Raw genomic sequence first — 17,119 nt, 5'->3', positions numbered from 1 at the left:
ACCCAAGGGGAGGGGTTGAGGACCCACCCTCTAGGGAGCGTCTGAGGCTGGAAGCCGGGGTGTAAACGCCCAGCTCTTGTCCCCAGATCCAAAGGAGCTTGTGCACACAGTTGCCACGCACCGGGGCCTCGGGATCCTGTACTCCCACCCGGGGGCCTCAGCATTGGGTTTGCCCAACGTTGGGTTTGGGTTCAACGTGGATTTCAGGTAAACAAATTGTTTTTACTCTAAGATCATCCCATGTAACGTTGGGGACGTAATCATACCAAAAAGTTACTTGTTGTGTATCTGAAATTCGTCTCTTCTTAGTTGCCAAAATATGACGCCCTCCCCTGCCCCCCAATACCAATGAAACCTACTTCCTGGGGTTATTAGAAAGATTAAACAAGGTAGGACACATGAACACCCTATAAATACTCATTTTTCTTAAACTGAACCCTGGCCTCACAAGCTGTCCTGGGTGAAGACAGCTCTAGCCTCACGTGCCAGACGCAGTCAGAGGAGAGGTGGACAGTTTGCATCTGGCCTCAGAGCCCCAGCATCGGGGCGCTCTCATCCATCTCTGTGACCCAGTTTTCAGCCAAATCTTCTTTATTTATCACAACCCTTTCAGTATCAGAGGGAAAAACGCTTGACTCATCACACTGACGCAAGCGCAGGAGAATTTCACTGTCTTCCGTGACTGACAGGGCGGGGGTTTCAGGCACAGCTGGAGCCAGGTGCTGGCTGTGCCCTGACTCTGTCTCCCCCTACCTGTGGTCAGCAGAATAACAGCTCTTGAAAACATCCATGCCCTAATCCCAGCATCTCTGTCACTAGATGCTGGAAAAGGCAGGAAATAATTCTCCCCTGGAGCCCCAGAGGAACCAGTCCAGCCCACACCTGGATTTTTGCCCCATGAAGCCCATTTCTTGCTTGCAGCCTCCAGAACTGTGAGAGAGTAAGTTTGTGTGGTTTCAGGCACTGAGCGTGTGATCAGCTTCCTCTGTGTGGGCCTCATTCTCATGTGGACGCCTCTCACCTTGGGCCCACCCACACCCAGGGTGACATCTTTCCAAGTCCAGCAGAGAGTGAGGGCTGTCTGAAAAGTTCCAGAAGAAATGCGGGCCACAGTCTTCACTGAGCTGGTTTAGGGCTTAGGGTGGCTCTCTGCCCTGAACCAAACCCTGTGGCCAGGGGTGTGCTCTGATTGGCTGGTTGGGGTCACGTGGTGTCGGGGAGCAGCCAGGAGAGGGGTGGAGTGAAGGAGGGAGGACCTAGCTGAGCCCGGCTAGGACCCTCGGATTTGCAGGAGCCCCCCAGGTACTCATAGCACACGAGTGTTCATACCATCTTTCTTCAAAATTGCCAAAATCTAGAAGACCCCAGATATCCATGGACAGATGATGGATAAACACAATGTGGTCCAGGGAATTCCCTGGCGGTCCAGTGGTTAGGACACTGAGCTTTCACTGCTGAGGGCCTGGGTTCAATCCCTGGTCAGGGAACTACGGTCCCGCAAGCCCCGTGGCATGGCCAAAAAAAACACAAAAAACAAAAAAACTAAACAATGTGGTCTAGCCAGACAGTGGAATATTATTGAGCCTTAAAAAGGAAGGAGATTCTGACACCTGCTACCACAGGGATGAACCTTGAGGACATGATGCTCAGTGAGAGAAGCCAGACACAGAAGGACAAATACTGTCTGATTCCACTCACGGAGGGTCCCTGGGGGAGTCAGATGCACAGAGACAGGAAGTAGATGGGGGGGGGGCAGGGGCTGGGGGAGGGGGGCTGGGGAGTCAGGGTTTCATGGGGACAGTTTCAGTTTGGGAAGTTGAGAAAGTTCTAAAGATGATGGTGGGGATGGCTGCACGACAGTGTGAAGGTGCTTAGTGCTGCTGAGCTGTGCACTTAAAAATGGTTAAGATGGTGAATTATGGTGTGTGTATTTTGCCACAATAAGACAACAGGGCAAGGAGATAATCCCACTAAAACCACAAAACACCATGTGTGAGATGGGAGCTTGAACATGATGGGACAGTAGATGCTAATGAGGGTTTCTTGTCAGTTTTTCAGGTGTGATCATGGTGACGGGGTTCTGTCTTCAGAGAGTCTGTATCTTTCAGAAGCACTTCGGAGTGAGGTGGAACCAGCCAGAGCTGTGAATGTCACCTCCCCCACAGGAAGGGTGGGTGTGGGTGGCGCTGGGGGCCCGGGGCCAGCATCATGGAGGCCCCGCGATCCCCAATGCTGCTGCTGCTGGCGGTCCTGGGAGCCCTGTGGGCAGGTGAGCGTGGTGGGGAAACTGAGGCCCAGAGCTGTGGCACCCGGGGTCCGGGGGTGGGAGACAGGGCACGGGGCATCAGAACAGAGACTGGAAACAACTCCCCCGTCCTCAGAAGGGACCCCACTGAAGACATGTTGGCTGCCCCAAAAGCACAGGGCGGCTTTCCTTGAAACAGCCTTGAAAAGAGATTGTGGGGTAAGCAAAGAGCAAAAGGCCGAGGATGCCCGCCGTTCTGGGGGTTTCTTTTCTGACAGTATGTGAGAATCCATTCCCTTTTGCTGGAATATTTCTGGAAGGAGGCTCCAGAGCTGGGAGGCATGGAGGGAGGGAAGGAGTTTCACTTTCCCCCAACAGTTTTGTGCGGGGCACGTGGATGACCTAGTGAGAAGATAATAAAAAATTTTTTAAATGGGAGGGATGTGGGACTTCCCTGGCGGTCCACTGGTTCGGACTTGGCGCTGTCACTGCCGGGGCCTGGGTTCAATGCCTGGTCGGGGAACTAAGATCCCACAAGCCTCAAGACGTGGGGAAAAAAAAAAAAAAAAATGGGGGGGGGGCATAAATTAGGAGTTTGGGATTAACAGATACACAGTACTATATATAAAAGAGATGAACAACAAGGTCCCACTGTTTAGCACAGGGAACTATATCCAATATAACAACCTAAAATCGGAAAAGAAACTGAAAAAGAATATATATCTATAACTGAATGACTTTGCTGTACACCTGAAACTAACACAACATTGTAAATCAACTATACTTCAATTTTTTAAAAAGTGAGACCAAAAAAAAGCATTTTAAAAAAAAGTGTGAAGAGGGTTGCTAATGGCGCGGGGTCCCTTCCTGAGGTGATCATCTCACAGCTCAGTGCAGTGGAGGCTTTGCAAAGTTTAGCAGGTGGATTGAGGGTCTGTGAGTTTTATCTCCAATAGCTGTTAGGACTTCTTCTAAGTGAAGCCTGAGGGCGAGGCGAGGCCTTGGGGCAGAGGAGAGGCCCCATCAGGACAGATATTTTACATTCTTTTCCTTTTGACTTAATTCTGCTCTTACAGAGAAGGCGAGGGAATCATGCAGATAACTTCCATCTTCTCTTCCCTAAATTCCTCGTCCAGTTGCTTTATCATCCCCTCCACTCACATCCCGCCCCTGGGTGTGTGTGTGAAATATAAATAGGTATGTTTATCATTCTTTCTCTGAGCCCTTTGAGAGTGGGCTGCAGATGTGCTGCCCCTCACCCCTAAGCGCTCCAGCAAGTGTTCTGAGAACAAAGACATCCCCTTATGTGACTGGTAGATTCTCAGCATCTATCCGCTCACCTACAGACCTTATTCCAACTGTCGCCACGGGGTCCTCTGTGGGTCACTGCGTCGTCCTGCTGTCCTCGGTCCCTGTGCTCTGGAAGCGTCTCCATGTCCCCCAGGTCCTCTGGCCAGTGCGGGCCTGTCAGCTGCGTCCCCAGACTGGGCTCCGGTGGTGCGGTTCCCACAGGAACCACGGAGGGGGCTGTGTTCGCCCTGTCCTGGTGGATCCCCTCGGCCGCTTGGAGAAGCTGAGGTTCACCGGGCTTCTCCAAAGTGAAATCAAGCCTTTCCCCTTGTAGTTGTCTTGAGGGGAGACTTCGGGGCTCTGAGGCTAGAGCGTGCTCCTCACCTCACCCTCGAGCTGGATTCACAGGACGTGGGGCAGATGCAGGCTGTTTGCCCCCCAGCAGCCCGCAGGAGGCAGGGTGTGCTACGTATGCTTATACACAACTCCAGCTTGCAGGGGCAGGAGACCACAGCCCAGAGAGCGAGGCAGCCTAGCCAGGACTGCCCAGCAGGGAGCGACGGAGCTGGAGTTTGAGCCCCCGCTGCCTGCCTCCGCAAATCATGAGTGCCTGGCCAGAACCGGCACCTGGCGGCGTGAGATGGAAGGACGGCGGTGGTGGGCATCCCACTCTTCTGGCCTGGCTGGGTGACAGTAGTTCTGTGATCAGTTGGTGACCCAGCAGGATAGGGACCCAACCATCCACCCGTATCCTTTCTCCCTCCCTTCTTTCCTTCCTTTGTTCTATCCATCCATCCATCCGTCATCCATCCATCATCCGTCATCTTCAATCATCCATCCGTCATCCATCCATCCATCATCCATCCATCCATCATCCATCCATCATCCATCATCTTCAATCATCCATCCGTCATCCATCCATCCATCATCCATCCATCCATCATCCATCCATCCATCATCCATCCACCCGTCATCCATCCATCCATCATCCATCCATCCATCATCCATCCATCACCCATCACCCATCATCCATCTGTCCATCCACTCATGCTTCCTTATTTGCTGAGCATATATTGTATTAGACCTGTTGTAAACAAGACTGGCACAGAGCCTGTCCTTGCATCACTCATAGGCTAGTGGGAATAGACAGGCAATGAGCAAGTGTGTGGGATACAACACCAGGGTGGGGTGAGTGCTTGGAAGAGAACAGAGCTGAGTAAGGGGAGGAGGTCTGTGAGGAGAAGACTTTTGAGCCGATACCAGTGAGACAGCCAGACTTGGGAATGTCTGGGGGAAATGCACTCCAGGCTTCCAGAACGGTACATGCAAAGGCCCTGAGGTGGGAACGAGGGCAGTGCCCTGGAGGAACAGCAGGGAGACCCAAGTGCTGCAGTGGGTGAGGGCGAGTGTGAAGGAAGCAGGGTCAGCTGATGTGTGTCTCGTGGGTCATGAGGAGTTTAGATGTTTAAAGCATGATGGGGAATCCCAGGAAGATTTTGAGCTGATTCACATTAGAGCACTTTTTATCCTTTTAATTCATGATTGGTTTTAGAACAATTTTTATAGCAGCTTTATTGAGATGTCATTCACATACTGTACAATTTGCCCATTTAAAGGATACAATTCAGAGAATATCAGCGCATTCAGAGTTGTGCAACCAACCCCATAGTCTAATTCCAGAACATTCCATCCAGGGCTGCAGAGCTGGAGTTGCAGGGTCATGGCAGGGGTGGGGCACCCAGCCCTAACCTGGCTTTTTCTCTCCCCATCCCCAGGAGGCAACACGTTTGAGACCCACATCATTGGGGGTCGAGAGGCTGCCCCCAACTCACACCCATACATGGTCTCGCTGCAGAAATCCGGCTCCCACCTGTGTGGAGGGGTCCTCGTGCACCGGCAGTGGGTGTTGACAGCTGCCCACTGCCTGACCCATCCGTGAGTGACCCTGCCCTGCCCCACCCCCATCCCCCCAGGTGTCCCCAAATCTATCCTGTCGTCCCCACTCTCACCTGAGAGATTTAAGCCAATTGTAGCATTGTAAGGGGGTCCCCTTCCCCTCTGCAGTGATTGCTGAGGCCTGTGTATGTGACATTGACCTTAGGCGTGTGTATGTGACATTAGGCTGTGAGGATTCCTGGGGATGGTTTATCTGCTACAACAAAGCACCTTCCAAGTGGACAGAGTCAGGCCCCTTGTGACACCCAGGAGTGTGTCTCCCACCTGTGGCCATGTGGACAGAGCAGGTCTATGAGGGTGGCAGGGCCAACACAGAGAGGAACCTGGGTCCCTGATGCCATTGTGAAGCCACCAAATAAACCCATCCCAGAGCTGCCCTACCTCTGGTCTGGCCTGTAACAAAGACCACAGATCAAACTGGGTGAAATAACCAAAAGGGATCTGTTGGTTCATGTAACTGAAAATGCTAAGAGGAGGCAGCCTTCAGGGATGGCTTGATCCAGGTGCTCCCATGAGGCACTCAAAAGCTTGCCTGTCTCTCAACTCTGCTGTCTTGCCCCTTGCCCACATTATCAGGCAGGCTCTCTCCCATGGTGGCAAGGATGGGCCCCCTTAAGTCCTGTAAAAAGAGCTTCTTCCTCTCTAGTTTGGGCAAGTTTATGAGGATAGGTACTGATGGGCCCAGCTAGGTCACTGCCAGCCTCTGAACAAATCACTGATGTTGAGGCATAACATTAGCGCTGTCTGGAGCCCCAGGCTGATGGTGGGGGCAGGGAGGGTCAGCATTTTTAAGACACACACAGCACAATCCCCTGGCCGGGCCGAGTCTGGGGAGGGGTGGGAGCAGAGAAGGCTTCCTGGAGGAGGTGGGGAGAAGAACGGACTGAGCAGGAGCAGGGGAAGGACCGCAGAGAGAGGCCGGGTGAGGGGGTGAGAGAGGCCGGGTGAGGGGGTGTGGGACACCAAGTGCCCCTGAGGCTGCAGGGCTGCTGCCCACACCCTGATCCTGTGCCCCCAGGACACAGCTGCTGAGGCTGGTGCTGGGGCTCCACGTGCTCGGAAACCCTGGCCTTACCTGCCGCATCAGGGAGGTGGTCCTGCACCCCGAATACAAGCCAGCCCCCCATCTGAAGAATGACCTCGCGCTGGTTAAGGTGCTGCCAGTGGGAGAAATGGTAGTTCCAGGTCCCCTCCCTCAGTGTGGTGTTCCCCTCCCACAGGGTCCCCTCCCCCAGGGTCCCCTCCCCACTGTCCCTCCCCCAGGATCCCCTACCTCATCGCCCCTCCCCCAGTGTTCCCCTCCCCCAAGGTCCCCTCCCCCAGGATCCCCTCCCCCACTCACCTGCCCCTTTCTGTCCCTGTAGCTGGATGGGAAGGTGAAGCCCAGCAAGACCATCCGGCCCCTGGCCTTGCCCCGAGGACGCCAGGCAGTGGCCGCAGGAGCGCGGTGCAGCGTGGCTGGCTGGGGTCTGACCCACCAGGGTGGGCAGCTGGCCAGGGCGCTGCAGGAGCTGGACATGCATGTGCTGGACGCCAAGATGTGCAACAACAGTCGGTTTTGGCACGGTGGCATCAGCCCCCACATGATCTGCCTGGCGGCCCACTCCAAGAACCAGGCCCCCTGCAAGGTGAGGGTGCTGGGGTGGGGGGCGCCTCATCGGCCAGCAGCTGGGCACCCAGGCAAGCCCCAACTCTCCCCAGGCCCTGCTCCCTCCATTCCCTGGGAGTCCTGAAGGTTGGCACGAGCGTGAGCCCATTTTTCAAGTGCAGAAACTGAGGCACAGAGAGGTTGCCCATGGTCACATAGCCGGCGGCAGAGCTGGGGTTTGAACTCCAGCACCCAGGAAGATCAGGGCATAGGTAGAGCATGTGCAAAGGCCCTGCGGTGGGAAGAAGGCGCAAAGAGAGTTAAAAGGAAAGGAAGGGAGGAGGGAATGAAGGAGGTGGGGGGAGGGAGGGCACAGGGAGATGGGGGCAGGGGTCTCTGCCCTGGAATCAGCCTCCCACCCCCACCCGCCGCAGCGGGCAGCGAGGTGACCGGTGCTCTGTTGCCTTGGCAGGGGGACTCGGGAGGACCCGTAATGTGCAGCAGAGGCCAAGTGGCCGGAATCCTGTCCTTCAGCTCTACGGTCTGCACCGACATCTTCAAACCCCCCGTGGCCACCGCCGTGGCCCCCTATACGTCCTGGATCAAGAAGATCATCGGCCACTAGCGACCCACCTCCCTAACCCAACCCTCCAGAGATGGCCCGACTCCCCTCCTGTGCGCCAGCAGGATTGCAGTGAGGGGCAGCCGGTGGCCTGCATGTGTCAGGGAACCAATAAACTGTAATAAGGAAATGGCATGAGCCGGCCTGGATTCTGCCTCATGCGGCGGGGGCCGGGGGGATGAGGATTCCCCATTTGCAAAGCAGAGGTTGCAAGTTTGAGGCTTCCCAGGCAGCTCAGCAGCTGGCAAGGGCCCCAAGGGCGCTGGCAGGGGGCAGCACTGGCCACTGGGTTCCGAAGCCAGATTCCCTCTGGCAGGGGGGTGGGCTGGGCACTGGGGAGCCAGAGGGAGACACTGAGAAAGCAGCCAGGGATCTTCTTCCCCCTCTCTTTTTTATTTTGGTACCGCCTTTATTGAGATATAATTCACATGCCATACAATTCACCCTTTTGAAAAGTGTGTAATGCAGTGGTTTTTGGTACATTACCAGGGTTGTGCAACCAGCCCCTCTGTCCAGTTCCAGAACATTCCATCACCCCGAAAGCAACCCCATCCCCTCCCCCAGCCCCTGACAACCACCAACCCACTTTCTGTGGATTTGCCTGTTCTGGATGTTTCCCATCAATGGAATCACACCCTGTGTGTCCGCGTCTGGCTTCTCTCACGGAGCATCGTGTTCTCAAGGTCTGTCCACGTTGTAGCGAGTGTCAGGGCTACTGAGTGACGTTCCCGGGTGTGGAGGGACATGTGTGTGTATCTGCTCACCTGTCCGTGGACACCTGGGCTGTTTCCACCCTGGCTGCTGTGGCCGTGGGTGCACAGGCGCGTGTGTGGACGTGTGTTTTCGGTTCTCCCGGGCGTGCACCGATGAGGGAGAGCTTGCTGAGCCATGTGGTGACTCTCTGTTGAACAGTTTGTGGAACTGCTGTTTTCCAGCAGAATCTTTTACTTTTACTATGAAAACCTCAAACACACAGCCACATTGAAATAACTGCACACTAAACACCTAGGTGCCCACCATGCAGGTTCTGCCAGGAGCAGGTGATGTGCCTGCTTCTTGGTCCACTGTCCGTCCGTCCGTCCATCTGGCTTTGTTGCATCTCACAGCAGACAGACACTGCCCTGTGGGGACACGGCCGGGATCGCAGGGCTTATGTAGCGCCCTGTCTCTCCCTCCTACGCGGCGAAATGCACAAATCTCACTCAAGGATTTGCTGCTCTGACAGCAAGGACAGATGTGAGCGACCCAAGCCCTGCAGCATTCACATCCCTGACCCCAGAAGATCGCTCAGCCCCTCCCAGGCTTGTCTTGAATGGAGCTTTTGCATAGTTACTACAGCACATGGGCGAGAAGTTAAAGGGACAAAAAGCCGCCAAGGGAAAAAAGTGCCCCGCGTCATCCGTCGATACCCTTTTTCCCAGGAAGTAACTGCCTCTGGTGCCTTCCGTCCTCATCTGAGGGTTTTCTAAGCAGCAAAGGCCACCGCTCAGGCAGCCAGCCCGGCACTGCCTCAGCCCAGGCCAGGGAGCAGCTCCCGGCCCCCACCTGCCGCCCGGATCTGCTTGTCTGGGCTATGGGCCCAGAAGTGGAGTTTGCCCATCAGAAGGCAAGGGCTTTTCCCCTTTGGTGATGGCAGCAGAATTTCTTGTCTACTGAGCACAGACTGAGTTCCAGGCCTCCTGCAAAGTGTTAAGATGCTTTAGGAAACCCTTGCCATCTTTATTTCAGAGCCAGAGAGAAGGAAGGATGAAAAGGAGGAGGAGGAAGACGGAGACCACCTCTCTCTCTTCTTTTCCAAACTGCTAAAGCTTCTTTATCTTTTTTTTTTCAATAGACTTTATTTTTCAGAACAGTTTTATATTTACAGAAAAGCGATGAAGATAGCACAGAGTCCCCGGGTGTCCCTTCCCCTTTGGTAGACATGGTTATTATCATGATACGTGTCACAATGAACCAATCTTGATACATTATTCTCAACCGAAGCCCATAATTTATTCACATCTCCTCGGGTTCCCCTGAAGTCCTCTAGGCTCCAGGACCCCTCAGGGTACCCTGAGATGTTCAGGCCTCTCTGGGACCCCTCTGGGCTGTGACGGTTTCTCAGACGTGCCTCGTTTGATGCCCTGGGCAGTTGGGGGTGGGGACACAGGTCAGGAGTTTTGGAGAGCAGCCCTCTCTGGAGATTTTTTTTCTCTGATGTTTTTCTCATGATTGGATAACCCATCCCAAGATTGATGGGTCTGGGAGGGGCAAGTGCCTCGTTAACATTTAACTGTTTATGGAGGTGTCACCTGTGTACAGAATGCACCCAGGTCACAACAGCCCAATGACTTTCCTTCCAGAAACCAAACTGCGATATCCACATTTGGCCCTCATCCAGTCCCAGCAAAGAGCTCCTAAAACCCTCGTAATGAGCCCTTTTCAACCACACCTGAGTTTATGTCAATGAGCCCCTTTCAACCACACCTTTCAACCTGAGGGACGGGGCTAGAAGCCACTTCCAGCCCCACCTGCCAGCCTGGGGTAGGGAGGCGGGGAAAGGAGGGGGCGGGAGACCCAGCCCCAGGAAAACTCTGGAACAAAGAGATGTGACGAGCCCAGGCCACACGTGGGCCGAGAGGGGGCGCACCCCACCCCCTTGGTACTCTCTGGACCCACCCTCTATGCTTTTTCATCTGCTCATCTGTATCCTTGGTCATGCCCTTTACTATGGAATAAACTGGAAAACAGGGGTAGGTGTTTCCCTGAGTTCCGTGAGCTGCTCTAGCAAATTTTTTTTTTTTAATTTTATTTTATAGTGGAGTAGAGTTGATTTATAATGTCGTGTTAGTTTCAGGTGTACTGCAAAGTGACTCAGTTATACATATACACGTATCCATTCTTTTCTAGATTCTTTTCCCATATAGGTTATTACAGAATATTGAGCAGAGTTCTCTGTGCTATACAGTAGGTCCTTGTTGATTACCTGTTTTATATATAGTAGTGTGTATCTGTTAATCCAAACTCCTAATTTATCTCCCCCCCACCTTGCCCCTTTGGTAACCATAAGTTTGTTTTCTATGTCTGTGAGTCTGTTTCTGCTTTGTAAATAAGTTCATTTTGTATCATCTTTTTAGAGCCCACGTATAAGTGATATCATATGGTATTTGTCTTTCTCTGTCTGCCTTACTTCACTTAGTATGATCATCTCTAGTTGCATCCAAGTTGCTGCAAATGGCATTATTTCATTCTTTTTATGGCTGAGTAATATTCCACTGTGTATATGTACCACATCTTCTTTACCCATGCCTCTGTCAATGGACATTTAGGCTGCTTCCATGTCTTGGCTATTGTAAATAGTGCTGCTATGAACACAGGGGTGCATGTTTCTTTTCGAATTAGAGTTTTGTCTGGATATATGCCCAGGAGTGGGATTGCTGGATCATATGGCAACTCTATTTTTAGTTTTTTAAGGAGCCTCCATACTGTTCTCCATAGTGGCTGCACCAATTTACATTCCCACCAGCAGTGCAAGAGGGTTCCCTTCTCTCCACACCCTCTCCAGCATTTACTATTTATAGGCTTTTTGATGATGGCCATTCTGACTGGTGTGAGGTGACACCTCATTGTAGTTTTGATTTGCATTTCTCTAATAATTAGCAATGTTGAGCATCTTTTCATGTGCTCGTTGGCCATTTGTATGTCTTCTTTGGAGAAATGTCTATTTAGATCTTCTGCCCATTTTTCGATTGGGTTGTTTGTTTTTTTTATATTGAGCCACATGAGCTGATTGTATATTTTGGAGATTAATCGCTTGTGGGTCGCTTCGTTTGCAAATATTTTCTCCCGTTCTGTGGGCTGTCTTTTCGTTTTGTTGATGGTTTCCTTTGCTGTGCAAAAGCTTTTAAGTTTAATCGGGTCCCATTTGTTTGCTCTAGCAAGTTAATCAAACCCGAGGAGATGGGTGGCAGGAACCCCAATAGCTGGTCAGGCAGAAGCTCAGGGGACATGGTGGACTTGGGATGGGTGTGTGGGGTGGGGGCAGACCTGTGGGGCTGGCCTGTAACCTGGGGGTCTGCACCGACTCTGGGCAGAGAGGGTCAGAACTGAGTTAAATCTTCAGGACGGCGTCCTCTGGGCATAGGAGGATTGCTGGGTGCTTGACAAACACCCCAGGCAAACAGCCCTGTGTAACCAGCGCCTAGGTCGACAGACAGAGCAGGAGCCCCCCAAGCCCCCTCCCCAGCAAGGTTCCCACCGCCGGATTCCCATCCCCGAGATGGGTCCTGCCTGCTGTGTGTCCCCGAGGATGCTGCTCTGTGCCTGGGTCCTTCCCTCAACACCAAGTGTGACAGTCCTCCCGCCTGGCCATCCACACCATTCCCACGGGGTGTTCCATCGAGCACCCCGCTCACATCTCCACGCTCCTGTAGACCAGGGGTCTCACCTGGGGCAATTCTGTCCCAGGGACACGGGGCCACAACTGGGGACATCTGTGGTCCCTAGGACTTGGGGGCTCCAGCGTTGAGAACATGGGGCCAGAGAGGCCGCTCCACACCCCACGGTGCCCGGGATACCCCACAGATGGTGAGCCCCCCATGGCAGCATGCGGGGTTGGGGAGCCCCGATGGAGGGGCCTCGGCTTGTCCCTGAAGGTTTGGGGCCTCACAAAGCCAGTGCCGCACTCACTGCGCTCCCAGCCAAGGGAGAGGGCTGAGCATCTGACCCCACTGGGCGCACCCCAGCCTTTCCTGTGTGCATCTTCCAGCCTGCAGAAAAGCTGAAGACCCTGCAGAGAGCGGCGGTATCCCCCACCTCTAGAGCTGGCACGGTTGGCACTTTGCACGTTCCCTGCCTGTTCTGGACGTTTCCCGTCAATGGAGTCACACCCCGTGTGTCCTTCTGTGTCTGGCTTCTCTCACTGAGCATCGTGTTCTCAGGGTCCGTCCACGTGGTGGCGAGGGTCAGGGCTTCTCTCCTTTTCAGGCTGAGTGACGTTCCCATGTGTGGAGGGACCACATGGCACTTGTCCACTTATCCGTCGAGGGACACGAGGGCTGTCCCGGCGCCCTTGGCGGCTGTGGGTGCGCGGCTGCCCTCGCTGGCCGCCGCCTTCCCGCAGTTCAGCTGCGGAAGGATTTCGGCATCACACCGCCACCAGGGCCACCGGACGCTGCAGTTTTCAGGGATCTGCGCCATCCTCCAGTAAGTCCCTGATTGGGAGGAGGGAGGGCCGGCGGCAGGGACCTGGGGTGGCTCCAGCTGGACGGAGATCAGTGGAGGCCAGGCGGTGTTTGGAGGCCCGGCGCCCTGGAGGGGGAAGCTTATCTTCGTCCACAGCTGTTGCCTCTCGCCCAGCTGAGCCCCACCCCACGCCCAGGTGAGCAGGAGCCTGAGCGCCTTAAAGGGACAGAGTGAGGCACTGGCAGCAGGACATACTGGGGGACTCAGGGCACCAGGGCATCACCACAGGGGGTCAAAGGGCACGAGCGAGTGGCAGGGCTGGGCGGGGTCTCTGGTCTCTGCCGGTTTCAGCTGACCGGCTGGGGGTTGGGGGACGGTGGGAGAGGAACCCTGCAGGGAGCGCGTTTCCCAAAAGCAACCCTACACCTGGCCGCTCACAGCAACTGTGTTGTGTCCTGGAATAAGGGCCAGGAAAGCAACAGGACAGCTCAATGCAGTGTCCCCAGGGCCTGGGAAAAAATTGCCATAAGGGCTGAGGTTGGGGCCTTCAGGGAGACTGGACCGCAGGGAAGATCCAACATTAATTTACAGGGAGACCTCAGACGGGTCTTCGGATCCCAGCCTTCGTGTCGCGTCTTAGGGGGAAGGCGGTGGTGTCCTCACGCGCAAATGGTTCTGGAAAATGTGAGAGGCAAACACAGAGACAGAGACACGGAGAGACAGAGAGGGACAGAGAGAGACAGAGACAGAGGAAGGGGTTGGGGCACGCACGTGGCCAAGGCCCCTGGCTGAGAATCCAGGTGCAGGGGGCTGCTGTCCCCAGGGTGCCTCTGTAGGTTTGAGGACTTCTCAAAATAAACTGCTGAGAAACAGAGAACCCTCCCCTTGTTCCACCAGGACAAAGACATCGGCAAACAGGGTGAGGAAACCTTGAAACGCCAGGACACCTTAAGGCTCAGCCCTCGCGAGGCCCAGGGAGGGCTTCCGTTGACAGCAGCGCCCCAGGTGTTCAGGACATTGTGCATCACAACTGTGCAGGGAAAGAATCTCTGAATTCTCCGCCATCTCGGCGGGGGAGGCTGGATCATCTCTCACTTTCAGATGATTTGTTCTGTTTTGTTTTGTCTTGTTTTTACCTATCGGACTTGTTTGCTAGGAAAGATCACCAGCCCCCGGCCACGTTCATCTGGGGGAACCGCCTGTCACTTTTCCAGGGAGAGCAGTAGTTAAGGAGGAGAAGCCAAAGGAGGTCAGAGGGCAGCAGCTTCTGTAAATCCCTCCCGGGCGTGTCTGCCCTTGAAGCCGGAGCTGGACTGGCCCCAGCCTGCAGGGAGCCTCCCCTGGCTCCCAGCTTGGCATCCGCCCTGCCCACCCCACCGGCCATGTCAGTCAACCCGAGCGCTAAAGTAACCGACCACCCAACCCTCTGTACCATCTCCTGGGGCCGCTGCAGCAGAGCGCCACAAGCTGGGCTGCTTACATAGCAGAAATTATGTTCTCACGGTTCTGAAGGCCACAAGTCTGAGACGGGGTGTGGGCAGGGCTGTGCTTGCTCCGGGGAGTGGGGGTGGGGGGGTGGTCCTTCCCGCCCCTCCCAGCTCCTGGTGTGGCCCACGGTCCTTGGTGTCCTGGACCTGTGGTCCCATCACCCCAGCCTCTGTCTCCATCTTCACGTGGCTTCTCCTCTGAGTCTGTCTCCGATTTTTTATTTTATTTTTACTTTTTAAAGATTTTTTTTTTTTTGATGTGTACCATTTTTAAAGTCTTTGTTGAATTTGTTACAATATTGCTTCTGTTTGACGTTTTGGTTTTTTGGCCCAGAGGCATGTGGGATCTTAGTGCCCCCACCAGGGATCAAACCCACACCCCCTGCATTGGAAGGCAGAGTACTCCACCACTGGACCACCAGGGAAGTCCCTGTGTCTGTCTCTTATAAGGTCATTGGATTCAGGGCCATCCTCATCCAGGATTAGCTCATGTCAAGACCCTTAATTTAGTTACATCTGCAAAGACGTTTTTTCCAAATAAGGAAGGCCCCATTCTCAGGTCTGGAAGCAACCACTGCACCATCCTGTACCCCCAGTTCCACGCCTTCCCTGCCCAGGACCCTCTCCCCCCAGCCCCGGACCCGTCTACAACACAAGGAAGATAGAAGACTAAGACCCTCCCTCGCTCGGATCCCTCCCAGGGCTCCTCAGCATAAAATCCACACCCTCACCACCAGTCACCACCTGGGGAAGGGCTGGATTTCAAACTCCACCCTCTCAGAAAAATGCACTGAAAACCTTAAGCTGGGGACTACCCGGGTGGCACAGTGGTTAAGAATCTGCCTGCCAATGCAGGGCACACGGGTTCGAGCTGGCGCCCTGGTCCGGGAAGATCCCACGTGCCGCGGAGCAACTAAGCCGGTGCACCACATCTACTGAGCCTGCGCTCTAGAGCCCGCGAGCCACAACTACTGAGCCCGCGTGCCACAACTACTGAGCCCGCGTGCCACAGCTACTGAAGCCCGTGCTCTGCAACAAAGAGGAGCCACCACCATGAGAAGCCCGCGCACCACAAGGAAGAGTAGCCCCCGCTCGCCACAACTAGAGAAAGCCGGCAGGCAGCAACAAAGACCCAACACAGCCAAAAATAAATAAATAAATAAATAAATTATTTTTTTTTAAAAACAGAAACCTTAAGCTGGAACATTTTAGCAATGGAGAGATGGGTGTGACAGAGAATAAAAGCCTCATGTTTTCTCTCCCCTTGTCTTTGCGTTCAAAACGTTTCATAGGAAGAAGTAGAAAGCAAACAAACCAAAGCAGACATCCAGGGACAGGACGGTGGCTGGTGTCCTGAGTATGAGGCCCGGAGAAAGGACGGCTCGGAGGCAGCCAGGGCCAGGTGGAAAGGGCCGGGCGGAGACCCGGGAAGGCGTGCCGGGTGACAGGCACAGCCAGGCAAAGGCTCGGGCCAGGGACAGTGCCAGCAAGGCTGGAGCCAAGCGCGGGGGAGGTGAGGGCGCTGAGGCCCGAGGGTCGGCGGGGCCGGGCCCCAGGGAGGAGTTTGGCTCTTCCTTCTTCCTGCCTGGCTAGAGCCAGCGGTGGCCCGTCTGTGCCAACAGCAGAGCTGGGAGGCGCTTTCCTTGCCCTTCTGTTTGTGGATCTCTGGACCGCTCCCAAGGCGCCCGCAGGCCTCAGAGGCCAGTGGGGGAGACCCAGGGAGGATCCTGGCTCTCCCATGGCCAATTAGGGGCGTCCGCAAGCCCAGGCCTTGCCGGCTGTGCGTGTCCCTGCACGCACGCACAGCCGGCAAGGAGCACGGGGTGTGCACGGGGTGCACACAAGGACAGAGAGTTGGGGGGGCGAAGAGGAGAGTTAAGGGTGACCGGATCGGCTGCTTTCGACAGGCAGGGTCAGAGGTGCCCCGTGGAACACAGGGCTGCAGGACAACCAGTGACATCTGAATTTCAGATGGACAACAGATCGTTTTTAGTGTAAGTATACAGCAGATAGTGTGTGGGATATATTATACTAAATAATTAGTGATTTTTTGCAAATCTGAAATTCAAATGTAACTGGGTGTCGTGTGTTTTTATTTGCTGAATCTGGCCACCCTTGCCTGGGCTGATCCTGAAAGGCCTCTTCTTAGAAGCAGAAGGGGACATGGGACCCTCCTGACCCGGCTGGAGCCAGGACCCAGCTGAGGAGGGAGGGGGCAGGGAGGCACCACTGTGTTCTGGCAACCCCACGATTTCCCACGAGATCCGCCCTCAGCCCGGCTCTGGGCCGACGGGGGCACAGAGATCCGCCCAGGCCCGGAGGTGCTTTGAGGCCAGCTGGCTGCTTGCCCCCCTCCTCCCGCACGTCCCTCTCGACCCCGCTCCTCCGTGCAGCCTTGCTGAGCCTGCCAGTGAATCTCCAGGAGAGGCCTCTGTCCTGGCCCCTCTGCCACACCCTTCCAGCCTTTTCCTCCAGGATCCCGGGCCGTGAGCCGGCTCTGCCCAGGCTCCTCCTCCAGCTGCCTACCGCTGCCCTGCCCCCGACAGGCTGCTCCCAGACTCACAGCTCAGCCCTCCAGGGGCTGCTGCCCCTCCTCATACACGTGTCACCTCCAATGTCGTCACCTCCAAGAGGCCACCTGGCCCCTCATCTAAAGCGGTGGCCCCTGATCGACATCACCCCATTTTTTTAATTGAGATGATTCACATACCATACAATTCACCCATGAAAGCGTAAACAGCTCTGGTACATTCACAGAGTTGAGCACT

At 54.8% G+C, this 17,119-nt stretch overlaps 1 protein-coding gene across 1 annotated transcript; it reads left to right on the top strand.

The window, feature by feature from the left end:
• The first annotated feature begins 2,174 nt into the window (after nt 1-2,174).
• Nucleotides 2,175-7,822, top strand: GZMM (granzyme M). Its single transcript, XM_059919925.1, has 5 exons — nt 2,175-2,269; nt 5,311-5,470; nt 6,510-6,645; nt 6,856-7,119; nt 7,552-7,822. The coding sequence occupies exons 1-5, from the start codon at nt 2,209-2,211 to the stop codon at nt 7,702-7,704; spliced, it is 774 nt and encodes a 257-aa protein (XP_059775908.1). The 5' UTR covers nt 2,175-2,208; the 3' UTR covers nt 7,705-7,822.
• Nucleotides 7,823-17,119: the final 9,297 nt, after the last annotated feature.

Source organism: Balaenoptera ricei, chromosome 3 (assembly GCF_028023285.1).
Source record: "Balaenoptera ricei isolate mBalRic1 chromosome 3, mBalRic1.hap2, whole genome shotgun sequence".
NCBI lineage: Eukaryota > Metazoa > Chordata > Mammalia > Artiodactyla > Balaenopteridae > Balaenoptera > Balaenoptera ricei.
This window is presented reverse-complemented; position numbering and strand designations above follow the sequence as displayed.